Genomic DNA, 15,198 nt, shown 5'->3' with positions numbered 1-15,198 from the left:
CATTGCCCCCCGAGGAATTTGAAATTACTCAAATAAATTTCACGACAAATTACCAGCAAAACTAATAAGACTTCCTTCAGTGGTGTACATTTTTGTGGAAAGCTAATTAGTAAAGCAAGATTTTACTTAATATACAAGGATTTTCAATTGCAGCTGTTCCTTCTACAGTTTCACAGGGCCATTATGGAGATATTTACAAAGCCCGTGACAAATTACTGTCAGGGTCTGTGTTGTTGAAAGCTGTGGGACTACAAGTGTGCATTCATCTCGCTAGAAGGTTGCTTTATGAATAAAATGGCCTGATGTCTCAACACAGTTGACTTTTGGTGACCTTTTAAACTCCTTTGACTAAATAATTTCTGTAAATGGATAAAGAAACCAAGTCTATTTAATTACCAGTCACTTCAATCATACGGCTCGACCTGCTTTGAGCCCTACAAGTCAAGATAAGTGGAAAATAACCGTCACTAATACTCTCAACATCACTCAGAGAGTCACAGAGTTACTCTCAATGAAATAGCACATCTCTACAAGCAGGGGAATGAAGGAGCACACAGTTAGAGGCTGGACAAGCACGATTCAAACACACGCTCCCATTCAAGAGCATCTTAGTTGGGACTCCTTTCAATTTAAAACACAGTAGCTTGTTATTTTGGGAGTCTGCTTTCTTCCCAAGCACCAGTAACTAATGAAGCATCTATTATTTAGTGAGCTGTGTTTATGGTTTTAGGTGCATGGCTGAATGCTTGTAATGAAATGCTACAATCAGACCTAAGTTATTTTTTGTGACATTATCAACTGTTTCACAGACTTCAGATCCCTTTTTTACTCAAATTAGTGGAGTTATGCGTTTGTCTGTTTTTTACACCCAAAAAGTCACATTCTGTAAATAATATTCCAGCAGAATTCGATCGAAAGTTATTAACAACTGCGTATGAGCAGCATACTGTATTTTTTTTTTGAATGACCAACAGTGTGTCCAAGTGGGCCAGATAACATATTGTTTCCTGCAGGGACCAAGCAAGCAAAGTGCAGCAACAATTACACGCGACCCCTCAGGCGACATAATGAGGCATGGTAGAAATCCAAATTTTCCCGTGTCAAAGGTCTACTTTTTTGTATTATATCTTCAATAAATAATATTCAATTATTCTGCTTCACTTCAGATGTAATTATTCTACTGAGGTGTAGGGACATTAAAGTGTCAGAGTGCTTCGGAGTCCTCGACACCAGATGAGCCATCGCAACTCCGCTGTCATAAAGAATATCTTGACATGTAACAGCTGAGCTGCTAAGACAAGACTCTGTCACAGGGTAGATTGGAATGTTCCACTCAGTGATGCATGATTTCATTAAAGTTCTATTTTGATTATTGTGTAAAATATTGCTGTATAAACAAATTCTATCATGTTTCTTGCTTGCTTATCATGACAAATGCACACAAATTACTAATAATTGTTAATGTGTATTCCTCAACTCAAACATACCACCTTAATCTCACAAAAAGTAATTTCTTGAATATTTGCGCACGACTGCTCAAAACAAAACCAAAAAAAAAAAAAAAATTTGTGGAGGGGGTGTGTGCGGTTATATAATTGCACAGGGTTGCACTTCAATTAATCGTGCAACGCTAGTTTCCAAAAGAAAGACTGATCCTACTCAGCATTTGAACTGTGTCCTAAAAGTCTGAATTTCGTTCCTTCAAGTAGAACAGTCTGGACACAAGCCGCCTGCAAAGGATGGTTACAAGCGTTCATGGCATTAAATGTGACAAAAGGCTCACAGCAGCTTCTCAGCCAGTCCAGCAGCCCCTCTGAGCCGTTTATCCAGAAATATTCCAAACACAAAACATACTTTCACCAGAGCATCAAAATCTTTAAATGTACTTCTAGCCAGATGCAAAAGCCAACACATGCGCACTTGCTCACCACACACAGGAGTCACTCATAGAATAGTAGATATTTTGGAATGGATCAAATAGACTCATGTCCAGAGATCCTGATTTTTATGACACTGACAAAGAAGCTATTTCATGTGGAGCAGTTATGTTATGACCAGTAGCAGATGTTGTAATGGCATCAGTATACTGGATCAGTTTTCTCACAGAATTTAACTGCATTTTTGCTTTTGAAGCAATGGCTTGAGTATTTTCAGAAGTCTCCTCTGACATGAAAATCAATGGCAGCCTTGTGCACAGTTGTTCTCTTCATCAAGGGTGCAGCCGGCGCAGTAACAGCGTTCAGTGGATTAAAGAGATCCAGCACACGCCTGAACTACAGATTTACTGGATAATATAGAAGAATCATTATATTGAAAAACACATCTTCCATTGATGCTTTGGGCAAGTTCACTTGTCTCTTGACATTTTTTTTTTTTTTTGAGTAGCATATTTGCAGGCTCTGAGTTCCAACATGCAGACCAGCCAGGGCCTTTGAGTGTTCTGGCTGTGGCCGCACATGTTTGTCCCGGTTGTTCCAGCTTCCACGGACCGAAAACATGAAAGTTAGGTTGAACGTGAAGTGGCCCACAGGTGACAATGTCTGAATGCTGTGTTCCTGTCAACTCTGTGATTCACTGGCAACCTATGGTCCCCCACGATACTTAATGCTGTGAAACTGAACAAAAAATTGCAGCCAATATCTCTGTGGTGGGTGTTTGGCACGAGTGAGACGGATAATGGAAGGAATATTACTTAACAGCATGAGGAGGACAAGGGTGGACATCGCAAGGATGAGCCTCTCATGAGGAGGACAAGGGATTCCACTTTGTGTCTCAGCTGGGAAACCACCCTCACAATAACCAACCCTTTGAGGAAGAGGTTTCAACTGCCCGCTCCAGTGACATTGCCTTCATATTTGTCTAAGTCAGACAGAGTGTAAAATTACGCTATGTAACAGACAAGGCATTTTCTTACATATTTTAACATGACTTAAAAAAAAAAACTGCCCTGTATCAGGCAGGTATGTCAATCAATCAAACCATACACCTCTGGAGACAAGTGAGATGATGTTTAAATGTCCCAGAGGTGACGATTGGGAAACATTGAGCAAAGAGAATCAAATAAATACTAGGAGGGAAAAATGTGATTCCTCTCCTCACTGACTCAACCTGCACGCAGCATCACAACTTGTTCCCAAGCAACGAATCAGCAAGCCTTCTTCTTTCCAATTTACCCCTCACTGACAGTCTGCCTCCACGTTATTTTTCTCTCAAAAAACATGACGCAGATAGTACAGTGTTCTACTTTTGGTTTACAGTCTATTACAGGAATGCACACAGTTTAATATTTAGTATCAAAATAGATGCATCCCTACGAGGGCGGACAATTCTGAATTGATTCACGAATGCCAAAAATGCATATTTATCACAAGATGTTGACAGAATGACAAAGGTGGGACTGCACATAAACACATATTATAAACTTCTGTAGTTCGACTCCTGACAGCGAACTGAATGAAAAAAAATACATCACTTTTGACTGACTGCATGTATTGATTGATGAAAAAGAAGTCAAGCAGTAATTTAGAAAACTGAGAATGTGATGCACTGAGAAGCATTGAGAATCTTTGTGCATTCAAACTATAGGCAGGTGAATTCCATGTCTGGAAACCATCTTGACAATCAGCTCTTTATAGTCACGCCGTTTTGGACCATAAGTTGTGTTTCAGTTTGATTTTTTTTTATTTAGTTTTTTCTGCAGTTGAAGCTTCAGCATCAGCTGAAAGCAACAATCAACCCGATCAGAACAGGGCGCTGCAGTACAGCAGCAACAAATAACCATCAGTACTTAGTACAATAATCAGTCTTACCTCCATAAAAGTCAGGTACCTCCCCATGCAAGGATGCATCTGCAATGAAGGAAATCATATCAACATATTTATCATGTCATTGCACATTATTGCTGATGTTTTTTACTCGGACATCATCCAATGATGTCCTGTTTCTAAAAGGTTGCAGTATTTCTCCCTCTATTCACGTGATAAAGCAGGAATAAGTACACAGTTAATACTACTGTTGATACTGTTCGTGTGGAGGAGAGAGAAATCCCCAGATAATTCATCGGTTTTTGTGACTGTGTGTTTACCGTTACTGTGTCTTCATACTGTAGGCTGTAGTCTAGACATTCATGAGTTTCAGTTGAAGCTTAGGTAACAAACACAACGAGCAATAGGATAGTGTGTGTGTGTGTGTGTGTGTGTGTGTGTGTGTGTGTGTGTGTGTGTGTGTGTGTGTGTGTGTGTGTGTGTGCGCACGCTTGTCTTTTATTTTGCTATCATACCATACAATCAAACTTCTTCTTGGTTGGGGCTACACAGAAACGTCAAACCAATGTTCTCCAACCCGTAACAACCTGGTTGGCTGCTGTCTGTTTCAATATAACAGTCATCCACTACAGCCCTGTGTGGTTGGACTCTTGAGCGGTGACCCTGTAGTGTATGTAGTATTCTGTATGTATGTGAATCTGCCAATTTCCTCTCTGTAGCTATAAAGTAGCAGTGTATTGTGTGAGAGCTCTCTTGGCAGGACACCTTCGGCTGTAGAGCTGCCAAAAAAAACCCAAAAAGAAGGGAAAGAAAAAGAGAAATCCCCTAGATTTCAAAGTCTGTTAGAGGTTGATATGGTTTGAGGCCAGGAGACTTCCATATCTAAGTCCTTTTCTGGAAGGGGAGGGGTTCATGTGTTTCAAATCTGAAACTGAGAACAGCCAAGCTAAGGGAGCAGAGACAGGTCATTTTCAGGCCTGCTGTTTTATGTCCACTTTGATTTATTTCCAACAGAGATGATTGCACTGCATTTTAACAGGGAAGGGTGATAAACCTGCAGCTGTTGAAGTTGCCATCGCCTCACTATCAGCTACTGTACATGCAAGCTTTAAAGCCTTTTTTTTCAGTATTTATGAACAATTGTTGTCCAGTCTTTAATTTTTTTTATATATCAATATAGACATTGATACACAGGACCTTCACTGTAGTCCAGTCCAATCCAGATATGTCTAGAAAGAGCATTTGAAAACAACAAAACATTGACCAAAGTGCAGTGCAATGAGAAATTCTCATTCAGATAAAAACACAATAAAACACAATGCCAAATAACAACAACATAACATAAAGAGATAGAATATCGAGGGCAATAGGAAAGGAAGGGCAAAAACACTGTCTCACAGGCAGAGGCAAAGGCCAAGGAATAGAAGTGCATTTTCAGGTTGGGTTTTTAAAAAAAAAGTGACTGTGGGGAACAATCGAATGTGTCGAAGGAGAGCCTTCCACAGCTTCGGCGCTGCTACTGAAACGGCTCTGTCAGCCCCCCCAACTCCAATTTTGACCACAGGACAGTCAAAGTAGCCAATCAGAGGACCTGAGTGTCCATGGTAAAACATGGTTTTATAAGGTCAGAAAGATAAGAAGGAGCTCGTCCATTTAAAGATTTATATGTCAATAATGAATTATTAAAATCAAAATGCACCTGGAGCCGGTGAAAGCACACTAAAATGGGGGAAATGTGTTTGTACCTGCATTTGCCAGTTAAAAGATGAGCAACAGCTTTCTGAACAAGTTGGAGATTAAAATAAAGTGCATTGCATAAGTGAGGTGCGTCATGGTAAAAGTGAGCAAAACTTTCTAAAATCATTAAAAGCTGAAAAGTACTTCACCTTAAAAGGTGGAGTTGGAAAATCTTGATCTCACAGTTGAGTTAACATGTTGGTCCATTTAAAATCCATATCAATTATAACCCCCAGATTTTTTCCCACATGGTTTAGTCAATGAAAACTGAGATTGTAACCCTCAGTGCAAAGCTTGCAGTTGGTAGCTTATCTTTCCTGCTCCGCGCACGAATGGGTTTGACAAACGTGCTACTCCTGCCACCTGTGAAAATTTCCGTCTTTGTAGTCGGAGTCACTAATCAAAGTTTATGTGACTCTCTGCGGTTGCCATGTAAGATGTATTGCAGCAACAGATTACAAGCATCAAAATGAATCTTTGGCAAGTCCGTCTCTGAACACTCATTCATGGCAGATGAAGGATGTGCACATAAAGGAGAGTTAAGCTAGCTCAAGCGAGAAAGTCCTTCTGATTCCAGAGTGCTGCTCATCTGTGTCTGTTGAAAAGAAAACTCTCTGAGATCCCTCTGTCAAAACTGCTGAACTAATTATGATATTGATTCATGGATTCAATTTTTGTTGACATTATTATCATCATTTTGAGAATCTATGGAAGGGCTGTTTCACTGAACAACATTTGATTGCACAATTGACTGACTGAAGCAGCCTGTGAGTGTATGAATTTAATAAGAATGAGGAGTGGAAAGTCTGATTTTTAGAGATTCATTAAACAGCTGTGATACTGCCTCTCGCTATACTGACACGCAACATCCTGTGAAACAGTGGAGCCATTTAGTGAATGTGCGCAGCGTGCTACTGACCTGCCGGGGAGAGAGAGAGGAGCAGGAGATGGAGGAGCAGGGTGAGGTGCAGCATGATGTTGAAGTGAGAACCACCTGGTGGGGTTTCAGCTAGAAGCTCAGCTGATGGAACATTAGCAGGACTGCCTGTTTTTCCTTGAAGAGACAGAAGAAGATGGGAGGGATTATCAAATGATGGTAATGATACATATTTTTGATCACAACATATGAGGAAGATATAAAATAAGCATAGGAAGGGCTGCCTTTAATCATCCATTAACTACAATCAAATCATGAATTACCTTTCAAAGTGACTTGCCCACACTGACATGATACACCTGAAGCATTTCAATGAAGAGATTCATTGGTACTGTAACATTTCTTATGTTTGGAGAGCTGGTTTTCAGTCTGGATACTTTTAAGGGCACCACCTGAATTGAACAGGCATCCATTCAAGAGGAGGAGAGCAGCCTGTATCGTTCCTGCAGCGTCAGATCACAGTACAGTTACACTTTCTACAGTATTTGTTTCCTAAAATGCAAATCTGACCAGGACAAGGCATCTGACCTGAGCCAGCACAGCACATATCTACCAGCTGAGGATCAGCTGCACATGAGCACACCTGCAGCCCCTGCTGGAGAAGTTGAACCCTCCGTGGACAAATACAATTTTGAAATGAAGCATCAACTACCACAACAGCATCCCAAGCTATAGAGAGAGAGTTACTTCGACTACTGTTCAGGATAATCAGGCATTTTTCATCGTTTGAGCTGCTGTTCGCTAGCATTAGCCAAAACACCTGGCATCTGGCTGCATAAAAAAAAAATTCCCTAATTATTTCCTTCCAAATAACTAGAATTGTTGCAATTTAGAAGCTTAGGCCTTGACTCTTGATGGTTGACACATTTATTTGACATGGAAGCCTTACTGAACTGTACGGGGATGAGGGCCTGTAAACCTTCAGGGTCAACCTGCGCCTCGTGACACACGACAGGCTTCACCAGCCAACCCCTCCCTCCACATGCACCCCAAGCTGACAGTATCTCTGCTTGCTGTCAGCCTCCGAGGCAAGAGCTCCTCGGAATGTTGACGCCTGATGATTGACATTTGAACAGTTGCCAGACGCCACCCTGGGCGTTAGTTTAGCTTAGTGGGTATCCCGCTGTTCATTTACTGCCCCCAAGATGTTAACATCACACCAGCAACCAACAGCACAGCACTACTAACACAATATGAAAAGCAACAGCTGTCAGAGGCACACTGGGGGCACCAACAGACACAAGAGGAGGAACTAGTTTGTTTCTGTAATGAGCGAATAATCCTCAATGATTTGCTGACGATCTACAATTACTATTCTAAATCCTACCACACTCATGCATCCAGAATTATTTATTACCTCTGCTAAGGAGGTTTATGTGCCTGTCTTCTACCAGGATTCTGTAAACCCTTCATGTCTAAATTTCATTAAATCTATTCAGAGGGGAGAATGGGCGAGGGAAGGACACATGAAATTTGGAGGAAGATTCTGACACTTACCGGGAAATATTAACTAGACCTAGAGGGAAGGACGCACTCCACAGGTTGCCCCTCTTGTTAAACATATCAGCGCGGACAGATAATTGTAAAATCATTTTAGCTGATTTGGCTGAACCCAAAGGAAAACAACTTTGATATCAATGTTGACATCTGATGTGCCAACTTGCAGATGATAGAGAAAACATTGGCTTTTTACAAGCTGTGAAAATAAACTATCACTGTCATTCAGTTCTTTGTGACCAGCGCCAAATATAACACGTCTTACTTGTATCACAATGCTGAGTATCACTTCAATATTAGCAGGTCGCGCCGGTCCGGTGTGTGTTGATTAGAGTGTAATTGAACATGAGGCAACCACTATTGATTCTTTGTGCACACCGTGAGGTGTCAGCTGGCGGAGACTCCGAGGTGTGACAGTGGGATTGAGATCTCAGGGCTCACTAGAGAAATGGAGTCCTATCACAGAAAAGGAATAGAGGAGAGACCGTGTAATACGCCAGCTTTTGCGTGACACAAACAAAATTGCTCACTCTGAAAATGAAACAAGAAAAATGGGCAGACATTCTGTTGAAAGTACATATGCAACTACACAGCACTCATAATAACTTGGCCATAATGTCCGAGCTGTACAGCTGCAGGAAAAGCAATACAGAGGGGATTTTATCTTCATGCTGGTCTGTATCCTAGCAACACCTTTCAGAAGGAGCCGTCTGTGTGCTGCGGGGGGCCTTTTGTGACCGGCAATGAAACTATTCAAACACTCATTTTAATCTAGAACAACACGGTAGAATGAAGACTTAGAGTGTTCCCTTCATCTATTAAAGACATCCATCTCTTTTAGTTACAGCAAAAATGTGTTTATTAAAAGTCACTATTTGCCTTTCCTTCATCTCCTTCACTCTGTGTGGCTACTGAAAGTATAATTCTGTAACTCGTAAATCACAAATGACCTTAATAGATGCACTTAAGAGATTAGGGGAGAAGACAAGATGCTTCATTAAAGCGTCAAAGTACATGGTGAAACAAGCAACACCATCTATCATGGTAAGAACTCTTGATTTACTGCAGGAAGGCGCAAGACAAGCAGCACATAGAAAGGCAGCATGCTCTTATAATCAGTATTAATGGGGCCTCCTACCTCCTGTCTTATCTGAGCAGCCTGGATGCATGTGAGGAGAGTGCTCCAGTCATCACAGTAAATCACAAGGCCCAAATGTGACAGCCCTCAAACAAGGCCATTTCTTCTCCCCCATAAATCACACCCTGGGCAATGCCAGAGCTATTACTTCTTCTGGTCTGAATTCAGTGTTGTTTTTTTTCTTTCTTGTCCTTTCCCCCTGCCTCCAGCTTTGCTTTGCCCACTGAATTTCAATCTCAGTTTTTAGTCCCCTTAGAATTCTCAACCTCATTGCTGTGAGATCAGAAATCATATCACATGTAGTAAAGGCTACTGGGATCAGATTCTGGGATTTTACTGCTGCACTCCGATGACCAATACTGTCATTTGTGCTTTTTATCATGACCACATAACCTCCTTAGGGTGCTACACGCTAAGTGAAAGACAGTGAGCCCACTCCTTGTCTGTGTTAGCCCTATGCACAGCATCGAGTGGGGAGGTTCATAGAAACATCTTTCTTTATCGAAGCAGATGCAGCTGTGCGGGGGAGGAAACCAAAAGAAACAGGTTGGAGGGGAAGAAGATATAGAGGTCAGCGGTGGTGGACTTCAAAAACAGGATGTTGTCTTTTCCGCCGCAACTACTTTCATGCACAAACACAATCAACACCCCTGCCACCATCAGTCATTAACATCAGATTTGCAGTAATCCTGAAAGACGAAGCCAAGATGGGGTTAACCCTGGATTGGTTTTAATCAGCTGGAGAAGAGAAAACATGAGCTGCTAAGACGCAGCGACAGCTCCCCCAGCATCCCACTCATATCTGAACTGCATAGACGTACTATAATTAAACTTGCAGCAGAGACTTTTTAGAAGATGTCGTTGATTCACCTTTTATTGGTCAAAAATGAGCTTATTTCAATGAGGGGATGCTCTTCTTCTCCCTCAGTTTTACAGGAGTGCATAGAACTGGACTGTTGATCTGATTAGCGAGCGACCGGAGAATAACGCAAGAATTCACTGCTGCACTTCTTTGGTTTTGTCTTTCATATGAAACTGGACAACAGTGTGTAGTTGAGGGCTCGTCATTATTACGTACGTGCGATCATTTCAATACAGTGTTTTATATTGGAATTAGCAGCTTTTTCATCCACATTCATACAAACAAGTTTTGGTTTTGTTTTCTCCCGAGATTATTGGCTTATCTCATTAAATTTCTATCGACAAAAAAGAAATAAAAATTGGGCCTTTTTTCAATACTTCAATATTATTTCCTCAAAAAATAGTTCAACATGTTGCAGAACAAACATAAATAAATCTTCCACCAGCAGCTGCATACCTTTATGTGTGTGCTGGTGGGCGGGTTTTGCTACCTTCAGACAGAGCCTGGCAGGCTTTTTTACATTTGTAATGAAATATATGTCCTTTTACTCGACCTCATTGGGCTGCATCACAAGGCCTTTCATCATAACGATTTGCGCCATTATTAAAATATTTGAACATGCCAGCAGAGTTTGTATACTCAGCACGTATTTAATACAATAATACTTCTGGTGTCAGTTTTGGGAATCACTCTAGAGAGAAATCCTTCTGTTTATCGCCCCCCCCCCCCCCCCCACCTCGACAGTGAAGCGAAATGAAAACTGGCCTTGCCCTACCAAGCAGTTTATTACCACTTCCACTGAGGCATGAGATGTGAAATCCAATAATAATACAGTATCTGATGATGCACTCATCCTAAAATCACACATTTTGAGATGAGATCTGGTGTTGTCACAAGCACAAGGAGAGAACACAAGCATGACCTGAACAAGAATATCGATCCGGATTAAAGTGAGATGAAACAGTGAGACCTCCAGTCTGACATGATCTGTGAGAGGCAGCAGTGTCTGAGGAGCCTAGCGTCCTTCATCTTTGCAGCTTTATTCACCTACTGAGGGCAGTTTTTGACTGAGTCATGAAATTACACACTCACACACATGCGCGCGCACACACACACACGCGCGCGCGCACACACAAACTCTTCCCACCCAGTATAAGTACTTTGATTCAAGTCTACTGCAGAAGATGGGATCCAAATGGTTTGCTTATTTACTTTTCCATAGAGAATTCAAATTTTAAATAAACTAAAGCGATTCCACCAGAAACAAGCACAGTGCTCCTTGCCAACAACCAGTGTCTCAGTGGTGACATAATTTAGAAATATGGTTTGATTTTCTTTGACAAAAAAAGCACATTGTATCTCCTCACATCTGATAATGCGACAATCAGATACTTGACAGGACAACAAACTGTCTTCACACACATCCCCGAATTTAACACCAGCTGTTATCCATTTCATGCTCGTGCTGAATCAGTGTTATTTTACCACAAAGTATTGGTTATACATTTAGTCTTACTTGTGAATTATTTATGATAAAATCATTGATTTGGACTCCAAAATGAGCCGGAGAGAGCCTGTGTGTCTCTGAGAGACACTCTCCCTCTCTACTGGAGTGTGTCTTATTTATGTGAGGAGAAACTGGACCACAGACAAAAAAGGGTTATATTTCCCAGAGGAAAACTATTACTAGTAACACCTGCACAAAATGACGCTCTTTACACACTTTGTACTGCACAGGTCAACTGCTGCACAGCAGGAACTAAAATTACTTCTTCTTTTTTTAAAGCAAACTTGAGTTTTTCTAAAATATCCAAATTCACCACTCACATTTGAACCAATAATTGTACAAGTACCAGTACCTGGAATGGTACAATGGAATGCAGTGTTCCTGGTTTGAATGCTTCCTCTACTGTTTCTTCTTCTTCCCCACTTTTAAACATTTAAACTCAATTCAAACATTAAAACGCTCAGAAACATCGGGACATTTAAGCCTCTTCTTTCACATTTCTTGTGGAATTTTCACCCGTATAAAATCAATGGGGAGTTCAGAAATTTTCACATTTCTTCAAGCAAGTAATCATACTTTCACATAGCAACTCCACTGAAATCCTAAAATGTTCACAAACTCTTCGACATTTTTTTACATGAAGTCAAGTTGTTCATGTCATTCACCCTTTTTACAAAATCAGAGTTCAAACCCTCCAATTGGTTTCAGCTCTTGTCAGGTTTCTGTACAAGTGTGTATTGCACAAACTAGAGCGGTGACGTCCGCTAGAGCGGAGAGAGGCTGAAATTCCTATGAAGGATTTTTACTAAATTATCCCACGAGCCACAAAATTCACTCTATATTCCAATAATCTAGTTGTCCACAAAGTGTCAAACATTTTGGCGGAATCTCCCTCGTCTCCATTCAGTCCCATATTTGATGGATTTTCAGAAGAAAAGGACACTGTGCCTTTTTGTAACACACCATGTAATTACCAGTTTTGGTCCCATGATTTCTTTTTTGTTTTTTGAATAACTGATCAGGAGAGGCTATTTGTGCCTCACGTAGAAATAAAGACAATAGCAGGTACGGACAGGGCTTTCAGGCCCTTTTTTGAGAGGTTTTTCTTTCTCTCAACTCTGTTAAACAAAGAGACCTGCAGCCTGAGTGCAGTCAGCCCCAGGTAATCAAACACAGGCGTTAGTTATCAGCTAATTGGGCTGTTTCTCTGCTATAACACACCAGACTGACAGTTTGAGTGCAGGTTTAGTAAGGAGCCACTCAGCAGCTCATTTCAGTTGACTGTCTAGCTGACTACACACACACACACACAAACACACACACGCGCGCACACACTCAAAAAGGAAGGAAAAAGGCAGCCAGGAGTGCAACCCAGCAGGTCTGGGATCCTCAAAACAACAAGCGCCCTCAAACTGAGGAGAAGCCTGAGAAGAGTCATGATGATTCTACATCCTACGAAGGTGGCGTCAGCCTTTTATAAAGCAAACATTCATTTGTTCTGCATCTATATTCATATACATTATTCATATTATAAAAGTTTTGAGGCAGAATCGCAATCTAGCAACAGCTAGCAGCGAGCTTTTCGTATTCGCGGCGCAATTTCTTCAGAAATACCACTCTCTAGTTCATGATGTAATCCAACCCTAGATGATCCAGGCATGGCTCATTCACTCTGTCACCCCTCCTCCCCCAATTTATCCTGCTGTCTCTCAACCAATAGAAGCAGTCGTGCTAATGTAAGCTATTTATCCCAACCCCTGCAGTCAACACAATGCCCCCCAGGGCCACACAGCCTCAGCAACCTCAGCTGACCTGAATATCAATGACAACCAGTCATTATAACCATGAGCTGGACGGCTCTGTGAATTATATTCCCCTCACATCACATATGCAAACTAAGACCATATCTTCTATTGTGAGGGAGCCACCTCGATTATTGTTATTAAGGTATGATTTACACCTGCTCCCTCCATTCTTTTTATGGCCTGGGTGCTGGGACAATTAGCTGTTCTACTACTTCTGCAACCTGCCATGGAATCTTATATATTTATACTTAGGTTTATGACCAAATATGCTAAAACTGAATCGCTTACTAAGCTACATCACGAATGTTGAATAGATAAGAACCCTGTTATGTTAACATTGCTATCGTGGGCATGTGAGTGTGCTAATTTTAGCGCGTAGCTCAAACCAATGCTGTGTTTGAGCAAGCGTGGCTGCAGACACCCTTATTATATTATCACTCATTACTCTGAACTGCATTGAACTATCAGTACAGCCGTCATTGAAGTACTTTCTGTTGGGATACTACTCAAGACAAAAACATCTTATAGGATTTTTTTCCAATTAATTTCTTTTTATATATGGGCTTCTGCATAATGGACAGTATATCACATCATCTATGACAAATTATGCCATGCAGGCAAAGGTCACAAGAGACTCGCACTCTGTGAAATAGAGCACTCAGCTTAATTGCTTTATTCCACATCTGCTCGATATGGCTAAGATGTTTCCATAGATGGCAGTGACATACTTTGGAAGCGACATATCTTATACAAATCTCCCATTCACTGATGGCCTGCCACGCACTGTAAATGACTGTAACTACAAGGTGAAAGGGGTCTGCTTGCTCTTGATGTAACAGCACTCCAGATAAGTGAAAAGACTTCATACACAGCAATTAGTACTTCCTGAGTTATACTAAGAAGACGATCAATACCTTCAGCCTGCAAAAAAGACATGTCTCAGAGGGCAAATACAGTGCTTTGGCTAGCTACAATAAATGGTAAACAATGGAAAGATTAATCTAAGTCGAGTCTTCCCCACAATATTTCCCATTCATCCCCTTATTGGATTAGAGGGTGTGAATCCAACATTAGGCCACAGATTAATTTGACAAAGAGAACATTTAAATGTAATCATAAAATAAGCCACAAACATCCTGCTTAATTGCATTATGGTCAAGAAGAGGAGGATGTTACCCATTATTGGATCACCACACAGCACTTTAAGTGACACACAGTAAAACAATCAGGGGTGTGTGTGTGTGTGTGTGTGTGTGCGTGTGTGTGTGTGTGTGTGTGTGTGTGTGTGTGTGTGTGTGTGTGTGTGTGTGTGTGTGTGTGTGTGTGTGTGTGTGTGTGTGTGTGTGTGTGTGTGTGACTGTCCAGTGCTTACCTTGCTGTAGAGAGCTATCATGCTAGTGGCTATGTGACGAGATGAGCTACTCAGCAGCCCATGTCCTCATCTCCTCCAACATGCCTGCCCTGCCAAGTGTCCCAAATACTGAGCTGCATTGTCTGCCTCAGAAATGCTGCTGGATGGAAGCACTCTCTCTAAGGTGCACACAGGAGGGAGGGACGATGGGAAAAGAAAAGGCTAATTCCCTGAGCAGGACAGTGAGCCATGCAAATGGGATGCCACTGAAGGAGCCTCCCTGCAGTGAGAGGGGTCTTTTCTCCTCATCTGTGGCCAGGCTTTAATCTTTTAAGCCCCCCTGTCCCACCCACACACACAACCAGAAACCCCTGAGTACAAATACACACAAATCATAACTATGATGTCTCCCTGCTTCCAAACCTCATCCTGCCCCAATATTGGCCAAGCGGCACATGATCATTATATCTAATGTAGAAAAAAATCAAGTTTTCTCCTGTAAAAGACGATATTCAAAACAAAACAAAAAAAACTTTCATCAGGGAAACAATAATAAGACATGAAAAGTTATTGCTGTGACATGGATCTTTAAGTTCTCTG

General features: G+C 41.3%; 1 protein-coding gene across 4 annotated transcripts in view; it reads right to left on the bottom strand.

Annotated features, from left to right (window-relative positions):
• The window catches only part of cntn1a (contactin 1a), a 65,523-nt gene that overhangs the window by 27,392 nt on the left and 22,933 nt on the right, over positions 1–15,198 (bottom strand). For all 4 annotated transcript variants that reach the window (XM_086209444.1, XM_086209446.1, XM_086209447.1 and 1 more), the window contains exons 2-3: positions 6,421–6,555; positions 3,810–3,848 (exon numbers count right to left, since the gene is read on the bottom strand). In XM_086209444.1, coding sequence (XP_086065570.1) covers positions 3,810–3,848; positions 6,421–6,475 — 94 coding nt within the window. In that variant the 5' untranslated portion in view covers positions 6,476–6,555. The remainder of the gene's footprint in view (positions 1–3,809; positions 3,849–6,420; positions 6,556–15,198) is intronic.

Source organism: Aulostomus chinensis, chromosome 7, assembly GCF_037954235.1.
Source record: "Aulostomus chinensis isolate RoL2024-O1b breed Wild chromosome 7, RoL_Achi_v1.0, whole genome shotgun sequence".
Classification (NCBI taxonomy): Eukaryota; Metazoa; Chordata; class Actinopteri; order Syngnathiformes; family Aulostomidae; genus Aulostomus; species Aulostomus chinensis.
Note: the sequence above shows the minus strand (reverse complement) of the source record. Positions and strands in the feature narration are given on the sequence as shown.